We start from the raw sequence: 20,106 nt of genomic DNA, 5'->3' as shown, positions 1-20,106 counted from the left end.
AAGTGATAGAATTATGGGCATGACCCACCAGGCATAGCCTAGTCTTGATTGTTCAGATATTTTATTCTCCGTGTTTCTCTACAAAAACAAACACTTTTTCCTATTATTCTCCTTAAGCTCATGGCGCAATGACAGGCACACAAGTTACTTCCGAAAGCTGAAAGGGTTCCAGGAATGGCCCTCAGATTAATTATTCTACCACCTAAGGAACTCGGGTGAACATTCCCTTTTAAGGAAGAAAATATGCATTGTTCTCAATCCGAAAGTAACCACTCAAATCATTCAAAGTTTTCCTTGTTAACCATGGCGAAAACATGGTAAACCCACGTGTTGTGGTTTTTCACCGCATTATCACACATCAAGATTCTCTGTGAACTTCTAAAACATTCACCCCACAATACACCACACACATATACTACACACAAACACACCCCCTAGATACACACGCATACCACATACATACCATACACGCCTACAAATATACATATGTGCATGTGCTTACACATATATACACTACCTGCATACACACACATGCACATCACATACATATCACACACATGCATACAAATATGCATACACCCTAGGTACACATGCACACACACACACACGTGTTGCTTTTAACGGGAGAACAGTCTCAATTACTCTCAGACAAACAGGATTCTTGTATACATTCCTATCTGCCCCAGAGTGTGCTTCACAAGAATTTATTCTTCATTTCATGCGCAAAAGGCTGCCCTAATCTCCCTCTTTGGCGACTGGAGTACATCCAGAAGTTTTCAGTAGAAAAGGGCCTTTCTTCCTTGATCCCGAGCCAGAGCTGAAATGAATCTTACGGGACTTAAACAGCCCAACGTCTTCACGCCACCACCGAAGTCTCGTTCACAGGGGTACTTTGGGCGGCAGGTGGAGTTATAATTATAGATTAGAAAAAAGCAGCATCAGCAGCTGTCACTTCTGTTTGTTCCCAGCTATAACTGTCACCAGTGGGCAAACTGGCATAAACAGGTCTCTGCAAGTGGAAAAACATTTAACCCCGGACTCGCTACTCGCCGGAACCTCACGGCAGCCAGAGGACAGGCGGAAACCTGCCAGTCCACGAGTGAAGGGTGCAAGCCGAGCTGCGATCTGAAGGCGCCTCTTCAGGGAGAGCCTGACATTTGAAGATTCCCTTCTCGTGAGAGACTCCGAAGAAACAGGTTAGTGCGCCATCGGGTTACGCACTTGAGTGGTGACCTTGGTGCTCTGTGGGTATTGGGGTCTTGTCAGAGCCTAAATAGAAGGGTGGAGGAGCAAATGGAAGAAAGGAAAGGTGGCTAGAGCAGCTGATGACATTTGGTTTCTTTTGCTGTGTCCCTCTCTGAGTCATCTGTGTTCTCCTCAGGCAAAGAGACAAGGGAGCAATGGAAGAGGAAAGTGTGTTTTGTGGTAGGCGTCCCAATCTTTTGTAGGGCCACTGACTTCTGCAAAAGGCCTTGGTGTGGTTTTTAACTAAAATCAATAATGGTGAAGGGTATATTAGTGATTTTGCTGTGGTTGCTGCTGTGTATACAGCGGCCAGCTCTTATTTCCTTAGAGAAAATAGAGAAGTTACAGTTGGGTGTGTGCCTATCTGAACCAAACATTTTCTTACTTGTGGTAGAATGTCTGCTACAGGTTGCTCTATAGGGAAATATGCTATGGGTTTTGTGTGTGTGTGTTATAATTTGACTTTAAAACTACATGTTCTCAGTCTAAGTCGCTCTGCGAGAAGTGCCTCATAGTTCCATTGGAGAAAAGTTCCTATTTTAAAGAAATCTCATTGCATCCACATGTGACTATGCTAGCCAGTAGCTGAGCAAGATTATATATATTCTTTGAGATAGCTCAAAGTTGAATAACACATCTCAGTGAGAAGCAATGGCAAAGCAGAGAGCTCTGGGAAAACCAGGCTTCGGGGGCCATCCTCATCCTGACTGCATTCAAGTACAAGGAGTCCTAGATCATGGACTCTCTGGGGATGGAGCTCAGGTGGTGGAGTGCTTCCCCATCCCCCACCCCCAAGACTCAGGCCCTAGGAAACCAGGCACAGGGGCTTAGTCCTACAATTTCAGCGCTCACTCAAAAGGTGGACCCAAAGCTCAAGGTCATCCTTGGCTAACTACCACATTCAAGGTCACCGTCTTAAAAAAAAAAAAGACTCATTTTGTTCAGCTCTGAGCAGAAAGCCAGCCACCTTTAAGGATCTTGCTGAGACTTTCCGAAGGGAAAATGCTGCATTTTAACTGCAGGGTTGCTCAGCACATGGTCTCCTTTTGAAAGGGACAGAATTCCAACTGTGCATCCGGAGGCCACTTAGACACTCACATCCCACCCAGTGAGACCAGCCACAGTCACCTATCAGCGAAAGTGCTCCAAGGGCCCGGCTTCTTCCTCACAATAGCTCCTGCTTTCAAAGATGTGGGCCGTGGCTTTTTCCTCTTAGGAAATTTAAAGATGAACCCAATACCTCTTTACGGATTTTGCGGACACGGCCCCGACCAATGAGTATGGCCACCGATTTCAAGAAGCATCAGTTTTGCAAACAAGTTTCCTAAATCCTCTTACTGTTAAGAAGCAGCATTGCGATGTGTCTCGTATACCGCATGTGTTAATTTGGTATTCATTGAGCGATAGCTATAGACTCTAAAATAAGATTTAACAATTACAGAAATCTCGGGGCTTTTAGGAACACTCTTTCCGGAAACCACCTTCCTCCCCTTCTGCGCTTCAAGGTTTAGTACTGAGATTCTAGACGGTGAGGTGGTGGTATCTTTGAGTTCTAAAAAGGGAGTGGGGGAAAGCGGGGAGGGTGGGTCGGCTAATCAGTTGCCGGCTTTAGTCTCCTTTGATTAGAAAAAGCGCGTGCGTGCCAGTGCTGACGTCAACCGTATTTTTCACCCGTGTTTTTGTCTTCTTGTTCTTCTAGAACAAAACTATCCGAGATGACTGTCACTTACTCCAGTAAAGTAGCAAATGCCACCTTTTTTGGATTTCATAGGTTGCTCCTCAAGTGGAGAGGCAGCATCTACAAGCTCCTATACAGGGAATTTGTTGTTTTTGCCCTTCTTTACACAGCAATCAGTTTGGTGTACAGGTACTTTCGCTTTGCATGTCTCCTTAACCGGCCCTCAGATGTTATGTAAGAATAGTCTCAAAAGTCGGATCCCCTTGGTTGCCGATGGCCTTCGCAATTATGTAACCTCTCCCTCTGCATGAACTTCTCTGTCATTTTCTCTTCGGGACACGGTATTTTAATCCACACCTAACCATGTATTAGAAGTAAGCAACCGGCAGAGACAAGGGGCTGGCATTCCAGCCCCACAGGAACTGGTCCTGATCAGGTGTCAGCCATTCTGTTTTGGGCGTAAATAGAAAGATTTATACTTACCCCCTCATCGTGTGATGATTAATGGCAAAGCCCACAGACAAATATTTTTGTGCAACGATGTCATTCAGAGTCTGGACTTGTGGCCTGACAGCTTGTTGCAGCTCCATATGGAGCTAACATATGGGGGAATAGAATTTACCAGGCAGCTCTCCTTCCTTTAGTCTGGATGGTAAGCTCTGACCCAGGATAGTGGACTCAAACCTTACCAGTGCCTCGACAAAAGAACTAAGTCCCGAAGAATAATCTGTTCTCTTATGTCTTCTGATTTCAGGATGTCACTGTCGCAAAAGGAGGTATTTGTTCTTTATAATGTCAAGATGTGCTCCTGTCAGGTTGAGAGACACTTTGAGGTCTAGCATATCTACCTCTCAACAACTGAAAATTGCAGTCTTAATGAAATTTCATCAGTCTGCTAAAGCAGAAGCTTTTGGATCATTAACCTAAAGTGGAATCATTGGAGGAAGCGAAAATAGGAAAATGTGAGGTTTTGAGGCTGCATTTCCACTTTAGCTAGAAATGGATTTTTTTTTCTTCTACCACAGATGAACAAACTGAGTCATCATCTCACCTCCATCCTTCCTTGCAGCCACTAAACTCCATCCAGGAAAGGGATGCTCGCTTAGCCGGCTGAGCATTGCCCAAGCAAAGCACGAGCAGCTACTTTGTTACCTGACAAAACCTCCATGCTAGGGCTGAGGATGTAGCTAGCTCAGGTGCTTGCCTAGCCTGCAGGATGTCCTGGGTTCATTCTCTAGCATCACAGAAAGCCAGGCACAACCCTGTAATCCCAGTATGGAGGAGGTGGAGACAGGAGGATCTGAAGTCCAAGATAATCCTTGGCTACTAGCGTTACAAGAGACCCTGTCCCCAAAATAAAACACTGTTATTCCAAGCAAGTGTACTTGCTAGGATGGATTTTGTGGGGCTGGGGATTTAGCTCAGTGGCAGAACGATAGAGGAACAAGTGTTAGGTCCTAGGTTCAGCCCCCAGTTCAAAGTAACCAAAACAAAAAACGCCAAGGCAAAAATCACAAGACTACATTTCGCCAAATGTCCTTAGAGACTTCTAATATTTTTCAGATATCGTATATACTGTCTCAACAGTTTAGTCACGTGACACACAAACCTTCAGAATATGACAGATTAGCAAGCAGTGTTCCAGGACAGCTGTCTCCTTAGTTTATTCTTACTAATGTGAGTTGACTGTTGCTACTGCTGCTTAGAATAGACAAAGTCCTGAGAACAGTTGCTGTGTTGCCAAAAATGCTCCCTGGGGTCTCAACGTTTGCGCCAATATTAAACTCATACCCCCCCCCCGAAAGTCTACACAGATTTTTGTCTTTCGAAAAATCAGGGTGTATACATTTCTAACAATCACTCTAACTTAGCTTCTCCTTCTTTTTCAAAAGTCTCATTGTAAATTCTTTAAAAAGCAGATTTTTTAAATTTTATTTATTTCATGTGTGTTGGTGTTTTTGCCTGCATGTATGTCTGTGCGAGGATGTCAGGTCCCCTGGAACTGGAGTTACAGTTGTGAGCCACCATGTGGGTGCTAGGAATTGAACCCGGGCCCTCGGGAAGAGCAGCCAGTGTTCTTAACCACTGAGCCATCTCTCCAACCCAAGTAGACCCTTTCTATCATAAGGATTTACCAAGAACTGTTAGATTAATAAGTCAAGAAAGTCGAGCAGACCTGTGGGAAACATAGGCAGAGTTTGTTCTTGTGCCTACAATAGACTTTGATTCTGCCTCTTCCAGTTTGGAGGAATTTGATAAAATGATCTCTGTGGTATTTTTCTAGCTAAGAAAATTTCTGTGTCTACTATTCATATTTCTTTGGCCATTTAGTATTAATACCACCCATTTGGGTGCTATGTTTGAAGACATATGCTTTAAAAATTATCTATATAATTGTTTTTTTTTATCTCTACAACACCATAAATTTAAAAAATTGCGACTCTTAGAGCCTTGACAATGCACCCGGCCTACATCTACGGCAACCCTGTGCTGTGCTCAGGCTGGGCCTAACTGATCCTAAGAGCTACACTTTCTACTCTAAATACTCTTTGACCATTTCTAAGTTTTAGAACAGAAAATCCAGAATCAGAAAACCACTTTGTCTGTGACTTGTCACCAGCATGACCCTCACAGGCCTGTGAGTCCAGTTGGTGCCTGTCTCGCCATTTTCCCTGATTCCACGAACTCTGTCACCTCATCCAAAGCCGAGACAGGACCTCCACACAGCCCGGGACCCCAAACTCTTTCTTCACCAGTGCCAATTCCAGACTGAGTTCCAACTGTAGCCCCTTGGTTGGACACTGCTCCTCAGCTTCTCTGTTGATATTATACCCAAGGGAACTTTCAGTACTTATTCCGATGAATCTTCCCTTAGATTTCTTCATCCTTTAGATGACTGCACTTTTGATCTATGCAGATTCATATGTGGCTTCTCTCCCCACGTTTTGGTAATGATTATTAGCCTGCCTAAAGAGATTTCTTTGGGCTCTGAATTCCCTCCCTAAGACATAACGGTCTCGTTATGGGCAGGTACAATTAGTAATCTCAGAAAATGAGTTTGGGGAGGTTAAGTCAGATCTACAAGAAAAGTTCTGAAGCGGTGGCCAAAGGTAACCACATTTCCACCTTTAATATTAAATCAGCATTATTTATATTCCAAATAATTATGGGTGTTTAAGTAAAGAATTATAATATTACTTGACATGGGATTTGCACAATCCAGAATGTGCTAATTTACTTAATTTAATTAATTAACACCTTCTGGATTAAGATCAAGATGTCTAATGCTGTTAATCAATAATGACTTAATAACTCTGAGCCACCAAATCAATACTCTATCTCTTTTTTAAGTATTCTGATGAATAATTGAAAAGCAGAAACCGGGTCTGGTGGGCTAGCCAGTAACCCCAGCTACTTGGGTGGCTGAGGCAGGAGAATTACACGTTCAAGACCTACTTGGTCTACAGGGTGAGCTCCAGCCAGCTTGGGCCACTTAAGTGAGACCCTGTCTCGAAAATAAAAAAGAACAGATCGGGCTGGAATTCGGTGAGATTGTCTGCCTGGCACCTGTGCTGCCCTAGCCAAATCTCAGTACAAAAAAAAACTTCCTTTGTAACATATCTTTCTCCAAAATCCAATGAATTGTTTATATAAAACTTAAAAATTATAAAGTTTTAAAAAACAAAAAAAAAATGATTAATGAATTCTTTATTTAATGGCCGACGGATTTATGTGCTTAGAAACTTGAATACTTGAAGCACAAAGCAATTTTAAAAAAAAAAAACATTGGAGACACATCCGTTTAAGGACAAAGGAACAAAATCATAGAGTTCCTTTGAGCAAAAACAAACCAACCTGAGATTATTTGTGCTTAACTGTTTGCACTTGATGTCGCCTGCAGCGCAGGTGCGGACGTGCCGTATCGTAAAGGGCTGTGCGTTTTATTTTTGCTCCAGATTGTTACTTACAGGAGCCCAAAAACGTTACTTTGAAAAATTATCAATTTACTGTGACAGATATGCTGAACAAATTCCAGTAACCTTTGTGCTTGGTAAGTATAGGTCCCACGCAGAATGCAGCCACGCAGCTGTCTCCGTTAGATGACACAGGACTGCATGAGAGTGCTTCCGGGCTGAGCGGCATGCGGGGGAGAGCCGCCGCTTGCAATGGCACACGGCCGGTCCCTAAGGTTTGCCTTCAGGGCTGCTTCCGCTAAATTAACATCGAACAGTTTGAGGTCATAATCTGCTATCGGACAAAGCTTTCTCTCCACTAACCCTCCATTTTTGTAGCCAATATTACAGCTCTAATCCCCGCTTACTGGGTGCCCTGACCTTGCCAGGCACCTACGACATTTCCTCCCCTCTTGGAGGACAAGACTGTAAGGTTTGGATGATACCATCCTTCCAGATCTCGAACCCCTAAAAAGGCTAAAAATTCTGCTGAGAGTGTGTCCGTGGAGATGTCTCCCGTGGGAAAGTACATGATGGCTTCTGGTTATCCCGCAGGGTTCTATGTCACTCTGGTAGTAAACCGATGGTGGAACCAGTTTGTGAACCTGCCTTGGCCGGACAGGCTCATGTTCCTCATCTCCAGCAGTGTCCACGGGAGCGACCAGCATGGGCGCCTGCTCAGAAGGACGCTGATGCGCTACGTCAACCTGACCTCCCTGCTCATCTTCCGCTCGGTGAGCACAGCGGTCTACAAAAGGTTTCCGACCATGGACCACGTGGTCGAGGCAGGTACGGTGCACGCTTTCTTCTCGTGGGCTCAAGATAGGGTGTCTATCAGACGTAGGAACCACCAAAATACTCTAGGAAGTACCGAAGTGTATTCCTTCAAGAAATGGTTGTGGGTTGTCTCCTGTGTGCCAGAAGGATTCTTAAAGGGCAAAGATGAGAAAGGTATGATTCCTGCCTTCAAGAAGTGTACTTGGGAGGCAGAGGAGAGAAGTGGCCGCAAGTCAAAGACGTCTTGAGATAAGAGCAATGATGGTAGTCACGGTCATTAAAGCAACCTTTCCTCTGTTTTACCTTACACTTTTCCAGGACCGTATGGTGATTGTTTTCATTTTATTCTGAGTTTTTTTCTTTGCCTTGTTTTCTGTTGTGACTTTTGTTTTTGAGACAAGTTATCATTGTGTAGCCCAGGCTGACCTTGAACTCACTGCAATCCTCCAGCCTTAGCCTCCCTGGTCGTGATTGGGGGGGAGGATTACAGATGTGAACCACATGCCTAGTTTATAGCTATCAATTATCTTAAGACGTCATGAAAACAGTAAAGAATTTAAAGAGATTTCAAGCTGTCCTGAATCGCATAGCTGGTTAGTGAAAGGAGCAGAATTAAAATCCAGGTTCAGGAGCATCATGATGATGTATGTGTTTTGAAGCAAAGTCAATTCTGGAAGGAATCCGCATGCCAGTTTTTATCCAGGTAAACCCTCCCCAGATGTCAAAGGCTCTCTCGGTATGGACCTGTCTCTTCAGGGCTTTATATGGTTTCTTGGATCTAGCGTGCTGAAAAGGAGTCATGTGTGAAGGATGGAGCTCTGGGCTATGTAAATATTTAACAAAGAAGCTGTAAAACCAGCCTTCAGTGGCGTGAGGATTAAGTGAAGTCACTCTTGGCCTGTGTCGATGATCTGAGCACTCAGAGAGCTCTGCCTTCATTTAGGCTACAATCTCAAATCAAATTGTAACCTCCAGTTTCCTCTTTCTTCTAAGAAGAATATTGTTGTTTTGTTGTTGTTATTGTTTTGGGGTTTGGGAGGGAGATTTTTTTTTTCCGACACAGGGTTTCTCTGTAGCTTTGGAGCCTGTCCTGGAACTTGCTCTGTAGACCAGGTTGGCCTCGAACTCAGAGATTCACCTGCCTCTGCCTTCTGAGTGCTGGGATTAAAGGTGTGTGCCACCACCACCCGGCTATTGTTTGTTTTTTGATTTGTTGGCTTGTTGTTGTTGTTGTTGTGTGTGTGTGCGCGTGTGCATGGTATGTGGGGGTTTTATGGGAGACACAGATAATAACTTAGGGTTGGAATTCTGACTCCACTATTCACTAGTAACACGACATAGCCTTTCTGTGCCTCAGCTTCCTCATCTATAAAATGGGCTTATGCTAACACCTATGTTACATACCTTGTAGGTTCACTATGAAAACTAAGTAAGTTAACGGTCACAAAGTGTTCTGAGCAATTCCTAGCACCTGGCAAATACCATGTCATTTCTCATAAAGGAACCGTCTAGAACAGCATAGCACGGCATTTTGGTCACTTCGAAAGTCTCCTTGAATCCATGACATCCCAGGTATTTTTGATCTCTTTTCACCATGAGATTGAGAAAGTTGGGGTGGAGAAAGAAAGCAAGGGTGCTATGTGAGAAAGTTGTGGGGTGCAAGAAATCAGTGGAGGATCCAGGCAGAAGCTTGAGTAGCCAGGCAGATACACAGGTGTATTGTATGTAACACCAGGAACCAAAGCCAAATTAACTGCCCCCTGTCCTCCAAAGGTAAAGATAGGATACTGCTTCAGAATAACTAACCTGAAACACTCCCGGGAAACTTCAGTTTCTTACCCTAATACTCCAGGAATAAAGATATTAAGAATGACTTGCTCTGAAGAATAGTAGAAAAACAAGCAAGGAAAGTTAGGATGAACGAAAGTGCCGCTTCTCCAGTTCTGACGCATCCCGGCTCTGCTCAGCCTCTTTCTTAAAACAAATCACACCCTCTTAGTGTGAGCTCTGTATTAAAGAGTGTCCAGGGGAACTGGGCCAGCCAGCAATAGAGAAGACTTTGGGGCCTCTGGTCAGACCTGAGCTGCCAGGACTGAACTGGACCTGGGTCCGCAGGCAAGTGAGCAAACCGGGTAGCAGGAGACTGGTGTGACTTTGTTACACCAGTAACACACTTGTGCAAATGGCTGACACTTGCAACCAAGCTTTTTCCCTTTCTAAGGTATCTGGGGTGTTGGATTTTCTTCTCTCCCCACTCTCCATACCCCTACCACTACAAGGGAATCTGAAAAATGAGAGTCTTTCACTCGCTGGCCTGCACTCAGAGTCGTGTGTCTGGAACCCCAGTTCACAGAGCCACAGACCTCGGCCGATGGCGGAGAGATCGGACGCTTAAAAGTAGTCCCACACTAGCTCAGAACTGAGAGATAGATCGTATTTATTTAGGGGGAAAACTTACAAATCATGATTCTCTACTTGAACGGTGGATGGAGATGGGTCCGAAACAAATCGAATGAGAAAACGGGAACCAGGTGGGGGAGGAGAGAAGGGGCGTGTCCAGGTACATAGTGTAAAAGGCCACGCCCCAGTAGGCGGGTAATTACTAGCTGTAAACCTTCCTGATGCACTCGGCATCTTGAGCGATCCTTTAAAGTGCGTTGTCCTGGACCCCACTTTGAATCTTCTGAATCAAAAAACCCGAGCCTTTAGAAGTGCTGCTTAGACCCCTTCAGTTAAACACGTTTCCATGTCTCTCCTTCCTCTTTGTATAAGACACTCTTGTCATGTGTCCCAGACTCGCCTGACTTGGTACTCCTTCTGCCTCAGCCTCCCTGGGGCAGGGATCCAAAGTGCGCCTCTCCACTCTCGGCTCCAAGTCATTGTCCACACACTGACGTTGGAAAGTACCGACTCTTTTACGGAATGCGTTAAAAACAAAACCAAACAAACAGCAGCAACACCTCTTTTTCTGATTCCTGGGGGGTGAGGGGGAATCTCCCGAGGAGAGAGAGTCGTTGTTACTAACAAAGTACCAACCATGAAGATGGAGTAGATTCAGACTGTGCGTTTACCGGTGACTGCTGAGTTCAAAGTTAAGTTTGAGTCACTTGTTTGTGCATAGCAAGCATAGTTCTGGCTTAAAATTTTTAGTTTCTTTGGACTGGCTGAAAGAGTCAGACACTAGGAGGGATTGGATGGAGCTCAAAATCTTTCTCAGAGCCCTTAAACCCATGACTCAAAACCTTCATTCAAAGGCCTTGTTTATCCTGAGGCAGGGGTCTATCCCGGAGGCTGTGGCGAATGAATTGTCTCGAGTTCGAGGCCAACCTGAGTGAGTTCCTGACCAGACAGGACCACTTAGCAAGATCACACCTCAAAGACCAAACAAAAGTAAAAGGGGCAAGGGTTGTCCTTTAGTTTCCATGTGCTTTTTGTAGGAAGGGCAGAGGACACAGGTTATGCTCAGAGGAATGTAAACATGTGCACAGCGCGTACATGATCTCAGGCCCGTGTGTCAGGTGCTCACCGAGCTGCAGGAACGGCCCCAGAGCCCGGCATTTCCTGCTGCCCCAGCCAGCACGCTCTGTCCGCAGCAGTGCTGACTCACGCAGTGTCTGGCTCCTTCCCCATCCAGAGGGCTGACTCAGTCTCATCCAGGCCCTGTTTCCAAGTTGTGCCACTGGACACACGCCTCCGCTACTCCCTGACTGCTTCCCGCCTGTGCCAAGGGTTCTGGGAAGAATAGGAAGTTGGAGAGGGTGGAAAACGTTTGGCAGATGTCCTGAGTCTAGAGCCAGGGCACCTCCTCCTGCCTAAGGGGATACAGGACTCATAACTATGCCACTACCCTGCATTGTAGGGGAAAAATAAGTGGGGTGATGCTGAGGACATACACACTCCCTCCTACATATACACACACATACACACACATATAAAACATACAAACATATACATACACACAAACACAAATATAAGCACACATACATACAAAGATACACATATATGCAAACACAAATACACACATATAAACACACATGCAAGCATACAATAAACCCATAAAAACATACAAACACATATACACATACATACAAATATACACACAAATACGCACAAACACATATACATACAAACATACACATAAGCACATATAAACATACAAACACACATATGCACACATACATACAAATATACACATACACACAAATACACACATACATACAAACATACACACAAACACACATATAAACACACACATTCATACCTCATCTACTGACTACCCTACTTAAAATCACTATAAGAAAAAATTATGTCTTTAGAAGTTGAGTATACATCAGCCACTCTTAAAGCCAATGCTGAAAGATGTCAGTGCATCTAACAAGCTCCTCTAGACAGTGGTAAGGGGCCCCAATCACAGGCTGTGAGATACTGAGATTTAAGTCCGTGTCCTCTCAAGCTCTTACCCCAAAGCTTCGCAAGGGCCCTTGCCTGCACAGCCTCTGTGCAGGGCAGGAGGAGGCAGGTGAGAGGGTGGGAGCACGGAGCAGCTTCCTCATGTTCAGCAAAGCTTAGGCTGGAACCAGACACGCCAGGCCCTTCCCTGCTGGTCTCTGAAGTTAAACAGCCACATCCTACTCCTTCATTCTGAGGAGTAGGAGAACCTTGCTGCATGCTTTGAGAAAAATACATCTAATTTGTTGTCATCTCAGTTTAAATTCTCAAATTAAAAATAAAAAGCTTTCTATTCTGCTTATACTAAAATTGAACTCAAAATAAGTCAATTCCGCTGAAAAGCCCCTGAAGTGTGGACTGTCCCGTATTTATCAGAGGGATTGCAAGAGAGGCTCTGCTATTTTGCCTGTTGACGCTAAACTTGTTCCGGAAAAATTCTAGTCATCCAAATCACCTGCCATGGAAAATGTCACTCACTCCAAGTCCAGTGCATCATCCTGGATCTTCGCTAACCTGGGCCATGACCTTTGTTGACTGTTTACATTTTAGAACCCAGCTGAATCCAAATCTTTCACCTAACACTTCACAAGTATCAGAGAAGAAAATAGTTCTCGTCAACGCTGCTCATCAGAAGCGCAAAGACAGAAATAGAAAATTACAGTCATACTCTGAGAGAACCAGTGACAGACCTGCCAATGACTAGCAGGCATTTGCCCATTCTGTGAAGTTTCCTGGGGCCGGGAACACAGCTGGTTGATAGAGAGCCCGTCCTGCCTGGGCAAAGCTCTGGGTCTCATCCGCAGCACTGAGGAAGTCAGACACGGAGGCTTGTGCCTGTAATCCCAGCACTGGGCAAGCAGAGACAAACCAGGGGTTTAGGTTATCCGCTACATCGTGAGTTTGAGGCCCGCCTTAGGCACATGAGAGCCTGTCTGAAAGTTAACTAATTAGCTAGTTAATTAATTAAAAAATAAGAGAATGGAAAGATGGCTTGGTGATTAAGAGCACTTGCTGTTCTTTTCGAGGACCCAAGTTTGATTCTCAACACCACGTGGCGGCTCACGACTGTCAATAACGTTAGATCTCCCGAGAGAATCCAGGGTCCTCTTCTGGCGTCCGTGGGCACCAGACATGCACATGGGGCACATACATACATACAAGCAAGAATGTATATGAATAGATAAATAGATAGATAAACAAATACATAGATAAATCTTCTTTTAAGTAAAAATAAAGCAGAGTTGAACACGTAGCATGTGCCAGGCACTGGGCTGAGCAGAGGGAACATAACCTAAGCAAGGATATAACGGTCCCGCTCAAGGGTCAGTAACAGTTACCGTAAGTTTTGTCCCACACTAATGATTTTCAGAGACAAGTCACAACTGAACTTCATGTCTCTGTATTGTGTTTCTCTTTCTTCCTCTGAAGCGAATGTTTTCCTTCAGTGCTCAGTTAGTAAGAACCATTTAAACATGATAACCTTAAAGAAAGGGGCCGCTTTTACTTTTGTTTTTCTTTTTGGCAGCAGCGGAGGCTGGGCTGGGAGTGAGGTTCGTGATAGAGGTTTTCTGTGTAACAGTTCTGGCTCTCTGTAGATCAGGCTGACCTCAAACTCACAGAGATCCGCCTGCCTCTGCCTCTGCCTCTGTCTCCCAAGTGCTGGGATTAAAGGTGTGCGCCACCACCACCCGGCTCATTTACTTTTTTCTTAAAGCCCTGGAACCTTAACCAAAGTCCCCAGGCCTTTTCCTGAGACTGGTGGAGCCTGGTGAGACTGCCCTGGAGGTCTCAGTTACTGCCTCCCATGGCATAAAACACAAGTGAGCACTGGGCTGCCGAGCGACTGTTGAGTAGAAACTCTGATTTAAGATGCACCGGCCAGGGGGCTGGAGAGATGGCTCAGTGGTTAAGAGCATTGCCTGCTCTTCCAAGGGTCCTGAGTTCAATTCCTGGCAACCACATGGTGGCTCACAACCATCTGTAATGAGGTCTGGTTCCCTCTTCTGGCCTGCAGACATGCACACAGACAGAATATTGTATACATAATAAATAAATAAATAAATATTTTTAAAAAAAAAAAAAAGATGCACCGGCCACAAGGCTAGCCCCTTGGATTTTGTATATTTATCCCTGCCCTTCAGCTTGCTGTCATTTTCTTGGGCGTGTTCCTGGTTCTCGGGCTCCCTGGGCTGTTTAAGTGTCTTGATGTCCTGTGTTGGAGGAGAGATGGCCAAAGGGACAGTGGAATTCACGCCTGCGCCAGCTTCCGCCATTGGCTGAACCTTTAGAGGCTGAGTCAGCTATTCCTGTATTGTCACCTGACGAGCCCAAGCAGACAGAATGTCATCCTGTGGGGGAAACCTGGCACTTCTTGCTCCACTCAGGAGGCAAAGTGCAAGGCGGAACTGGCCCTCCTTGACCTGGCTGCCACCAGTGGACAGCCTCCCGGGTCCATGACAAGAGGGCAAGTCTATCCGCCCAGTATTTCTGATAGTGGGATCCCTGTCATTGAATTGTCAAAAGATTTTGTTGTTGTTGTTGTTGTAAGCCAGGATTTTACCATGTGTCCCAGGTGTGTGCCACCATGCTGAGCCAGGCTCTTTTTGTACTTGTGGCCTGTTTATATGCTTGCTTGTTTGTTTTGAAACAGAACCCTGCAGTCTAGTCTGGGTTAGCCTGGAACTCAATAGGTAGCCCAGGCTGACCTGAAGCACAGGGCAATTGCAAATGGCCTCAGATCTGTTAAGTCAATGAAACTCAAGGGCACCCACTTAGGCAAGGAGCTAAAAGCGCTAATTGTGTGTATGTTATTTTGTGTGTGTGTGCGCACACACACACGAGTGTGTCATTGTATTTTATACAGTGACCTGCCAAATGGAACATCCACTTCCAGATGGAGAGAGGGGTGACTACAGATATTTTGGTCATTTCGGGGAAATAACAGAATAGCTCTTCAGTCAGTAATGCCACCCCAAAAGCTGATTTTACTCGGTTATATTCTATTCCAGGCTTTTGATCAATGGGCTGTAACTCATTGTTGGGTTAATGTTCTTAAATCATTAAAAAAAAAAAAAACTTCTGAGCATTATGTTTAGTGGGATTAAATGGGGAGAACTCAGGATAGAATGGAGACAATACTATCTTGCATAGTAGCCAGTAAACATAATGTAGAAGAAATGACAGTTATTTTTGAACCACACACGTCTCATGGTCTGATGCCTTGCCCTGCACAACAATGCCGTGACTTGATTCTAGCTCTGTCTCCATCTCACTTTGCACCTCCTCAATTTCAGGGATTCCTAAGCCTCTCCCATTGTATTTAAAGGGCATCTCTAGTTGAAGCGCTGTCTCTCTTGTATGCATTTGGAAATGAGTCAGAGACGTTGGACTCTTCTTGAAAAAGTTGTCTTGAGATGCTGAAAACACAGCTTTCTCTTGGAGGAAGAACTGGCATCCCACCCACCCTTGTCTTTGAGCTTGGAGCTATGGTTCCTCTGCTAACGGAGCCTCCCTGGAAGACCAAAGATACCTGCCTCTGCTTCAACCAGAGGACAAACAGGCCAACTCTGCAGCTGACAGATCGGTGATGGTGGGGATCTTGGCTGCTAATGGATTTAATTAGGCATAGGGGCATGACAAATTTGCCTTCCTCTAGCAAATCCTGCTCCATCAAACTACAGCTCAAGTGAAGTCAGTGCAAGCATCCCACTCTAAGAATGTGGTATATGGGTATCTTGCCCTGATTAGATATATTAAAGAACATTGTGATTTAATAAGTCTAATATTATTAGACATATTCAAGTTGTTTTGCACACAAATAATGTGAAAATCACTGGGCAGGGATGAACCAGTCAGAAAGAAAAGAGACTATGAGAGACGTTCTAGGTTGACACAGTAGCTTTGCCAGACCAGACATAGGGTCTGAAGGAGAGAGACGTGTGGCCACAGAATGTTGGTAGACAAGCTGAATTGCCATTAATTTGTAATGCCATTAAACTATAGTACAGCACAGCAATAACTGTAATTAATTTGCCTTAGATGTGAGGATAATAAAATTTTTATAACTTTTAAGGCATCGATGCCTAGTTACAATGACCTGAAAGGCTGATGAAGATAACATTCCACTTCATAGCTAGCACCCCTTAAATGGATTTGAACCCCCACCTAGTCTAGAGCTTTTGTTTCAATTGACCGTCAATTTGATTTCCGAAATCGGGTGACTTCTAATGTTTGAGCCACCAGGGAATGCCTGGAGTCATCCAGTCTGTGTACTTGGGGACGATGCGCTAAGCTCTGCTGCTTCGTTCATCTCCCCTAGAATCTGTTAAATTATCAATAACTTTGGGCTGAAATAAAACTTAAAAATCGCCAGCTTTCTTTCCTTTACATGACCCTTCCCATCCATAAATGTCCTTCCCGGAGTGCAGGACCCAGCTCCGGCTTTAGCACTGGCGCTAACCAAGGCCTCGTCCTGCATATTTACTTTCTGCTTAGATGCCAAGAAAGGACTTACTAGCACAACGTGATCCTGAATAAAAAATAGCCAGACACAAAGTTGTTCCCTGGCCAAATTACAGAAATTGCAGCCAGTCTGTAAGTGAGGTCATCTTTCTTTCTTTTTTCTTTTTTGATTCTAGAATTGCACTCTAAATCCCAAGAATCTAAGTGTCAGACAATTGAGATGGAGTAGCTAAGATAGGCTTCCAGTTAAAGGAGGGACAGCTGTGGCAAGCCTTTACGCCCGAAGTGAAGAAAAGCCAAGTTCATGTGTTAACTGTTTGATAAAACACCAGAGACAGTTTGTTCTTGAGCCGAATAGGAGTGGTGAGGGCCTTGGAACACAGATCCAGGTTGCCCCAAGACACATGTTCCACAAAGAAGGGAAAATTTCACTGGTTATAGAACAAAGAAATTCATAACCCGAGGCTAACTTCCTATAATAGCATTTAGTCATGCTCTGTAAGCCCGTTTTTAAAAGAAAAAGCAGATTTTCTGCATCATACAATAAAGTAGTCAGGGTCACAGACTAATTTATGGAATGAATATATATATATACATACATACACATACATATATATGTATACACACACACACATATATATATATAGGCAATTTATTGTAATGACTTATCGTATGTATTCCAACTAATCCAACAATGGCTAGCCATGAATGTAAAGTCCAAGAATCTTTTAGGTGCTCGATCCCACGAGGCTGGGTGTCTGATGCCTCTGGCTTTGGAGGGCACCTGCACACACACGCAAGGACACACATAATTAAAAACAATAAGAATAAATTCTCCTTCAATGTTCTTTTATTGAATAAACCTGCCACCTTGTTCCTCTCCTTTCCTTGTGCGGGGAGAGAGGGAGTGAAGGAGGGACCCAGATACAGTATCAAAGATACACTATTCCCTAGCACTGAGTGTGCTAAACTCTTCATGTATGTTTAGCATCTCAGGTAACACCCCCCCCTCCTTGCGTGCTTTTCTGATGTGTGATGCTGGCTTCCAACATGATAGGCAAGCGCTCTACCACTGAATCTAGCCCCAGAATCATCATCATAAAGCAGATATTATTACAGAGGAAAACGCTGAGGCTCAGAAGCATGTCTAGGGCCATCTCAAATACTGATGGAGAAGGCAGGAGGCACAGCTGTGGGAATCATGCAGAAGGGGATCCGTGATTGGAAATTCTGTACTAATCATCCGGAGACAAATTAATTTAACATTTTAAAAAATGAAACAAATCAACAGTTCAAATGGCACTTTTAAAATCAAACACTCTAATGTAATACAATTCATTCAAATGGGAAAATAATGTTTTTGCTTTCTGTAATTAAACCATTATGTTTCCATAAAAGCAGAATGCTCTATGTGGCTGGCACAACATAGTCTTGACTCTGAGCCGAGATGCTCGAGGCTGTGCCTGTCGGTGTTGCGTGGCAGCAAGTTACACTCAGTGCAAAGTGCACATGTTGTGTGTTCAGAACCAAGGCACAGTGAGCCGCTTGATATGGCACGGGTGTGTGCGGCTAACAACACCTCGGGTTCATTATACGCTTGATCTTGAATTAATTTGTGGTCATCATATGTTCAAAAATCTGTTACCAATAGTTCACAACCCACATTCAGCTATGTGACCCCAAAGGGGGCTGTGCCTCATATTTTAAGAATCTGTGTCCCAGACTCATGTGTCCCCTTTCTTACCTTTACCATCAGCTTGCCAAGATGATGCATTGCTTCACAAGTGGAGATATAATGTGTATGCAATGTGTGTATGTACATGCACACAACTCATGTGCAAAACTCTTCATCTCTAGCACAAATATAAACCACTGGAGACAAGAATATTTCTTTAGCACCCTCTGCTACCCCAGTATGCTTATATAGAATACTAAAATTATGGTAATGCATTAGGCTTAACTAAGCGTGTATAACATCCCTATTGTTATTTTGTGTAAAGGTTTTATGACAGCAGACGAAAGGAAATTATTCGACCACCTCAAATCACCACATCTGAAATACTGGGTCCCCTTCATTTGGTTTGGGAATCTTGCCACCAAAGCCCGGAATGAAGGTAGAATCAGGGACAGCGTCGACCTTCAATCATTGATGACCGTAAGTATTTAGTAAGCCACGAGAAGATGCTAATTAGAACTCCAGGACCCTGGATGTAAGAGGTCAGACCAGAGGTCTGCTCTCGTCACTCCAGATTCTGCAGAGCTAGGAAGACGGTGGGAAACCCACAGTGTGCAGAACAGAGAGTGAGCAAGGTGAGCTCAGGCTCCTTGGAAGCATCTACTGTCGGCACTGCGTATTCTGTGAGAGGCTTGTAGGGAAATGGTAAAGCCAGGATTGCCAGAGACTCTGAAGAGCCAGGCACATTGCCCACAGGCCTTTGCGACCGCTTGTGTGAGGATTCTAGATTAAAATTCTTAGTTTTCTTTCTTGGTGATGGGACGAACCCCTGGCACCCAGACTAAAATCCTAAGGAAGAATAAACTTTAACCTTTCCCCCCAGATTTGAATACTCTAACCTTAAGCCTTTCTGTTGCTCCAGGGAACAAAACAATGTCTTGCTGAATAAAAGACAAGATCGCCTGGGTAAATTGGGAGCGTGGGGGTCACGGGAGAGGGTAGAAGAGGAGAGGACGGGAGGAGAGCAGGGAAATGTATAGCTCAATAAAACCAATTAAAGAAAAAGGTCTCAGGATTCATCAGAGAAATGTATATGCGGAAAATCTGCTGTGACAGCTCTGATGGTCTCTGGCTTGGATGAGGCTAAAATGAGTAAATGGCTTTCAAATTGAGGTAATATTAGATTCAGTCTCATATGGATAAGGCAAGAGATCGATGACTCTCCAGCCTCCCTGTTACAGATAGATGTTTCTGTCCATAGGAGCATTTTAAAGTCCCAGTTTGCTGGGCAGAAGGCTTAGCATGTATTCATATGTCTTTTCTAATATCTGTCATAAGAATGTTTTTAAGGAGATGAAAAAAATCCTTGCCAAATTTATACCAAAATAACCAGTAATTACTTATTTAAAATATTAACCTTCTTTGAACACTTGGGGCCAGTCTATACATTGAAGAGAGTGGATTAGAAAAACAAGTTTATCCTTAGAGCTTTCTACCTTTTCTTAAGAAGATTTGTAAAAATATTTATGAAAATATTTTGTATTTTTATATTTATAAAATTATGTCCAAATGTCCTCATCATTTTTCTTTCCTTTTTACAAACTGCTCCATGGTAACATTTTCTTTTACTTTTTCTTTTTCCTGTTGTTGTTTTTTTGAGACAGGGTTTCTCTGTGTAGCTTTGGAGCCTATCTTGGAACTCACTCTTTAGAGCAGGCTGGCCTCGAACTCACAGAGATCCGCCTGTGTCTGCCTCCCCAGTGCTGGGATTAAAACGCCTGGCTTCCTTTTTCATTCTCAGGACTTTCACGGGAGCCTTGGGGACAACTTTCAAAGCTGGCCTTAGCATTTACTGCCATGTTCATCAA

General features: G+C 44.1%; 1 protein-coding gene across 3 annotated transcripts in view; it reads left to right on the top strand.

Annotated features, from left to right (window-relative positions):
- Positions 1-1,015: 1,015 nt before the first annotated feature.
- The window catches only part of Best3 (bestrophin 3), a 37,267-nt gene continuing 18,176 nt past the window's right edge, over positions 1,016-20,106 (top strand). Inside the window, exons 1-5 of one of the 3 annotated variants that reach the window (XM_075954466.1) lie at positions 1,016-1,196; positions 2,945-3,112; positions 6,880-6,974; positions 7,432-7,665; positions 18,564-18,718. In XM_075954466.1, coding sequence (XP_075810581.1) covers positions 2,961-3,112; positions 6,880-6,974; positions 7,432-7,665; positions 18,564-18,718 — 636 coding nt within the window. In that variant the 5' untranslated portion in view covers positions 1,016-1,196; positions 2,945-2,960. The remainder of the gene's footprint in view (positions 1,197-2,944; positions 3,113-6,879; positions 6,975-7,431; positions 7,666-18,563; positions 18,719-20,106) is intronic. The other 2 variants (XM_075954468.1, XM_075954467.1) reach the window with 2 other exon arrangements.

This window comes from Microtus pennsylvanicus, chromosome 20 (assembly GCF_037038515.1).
Source record: "Microtus pennsylvanicus isolate mMicPen1 chromosome 20, mMicPen1.hap1, whole genome shotgun sequence".
Taxonomy (NCBI): domain Eukaryota; kingdom Metazoa; phylum Chordata; class Mammalia; order Rodentia; family Cricetidae; genus Microtus; species Microtus pennsylvanicus.
Note: the sequence above shows the minus strand (reverse complement) of the source record. Positions and strands in the feature narration are given on the sequence as shown.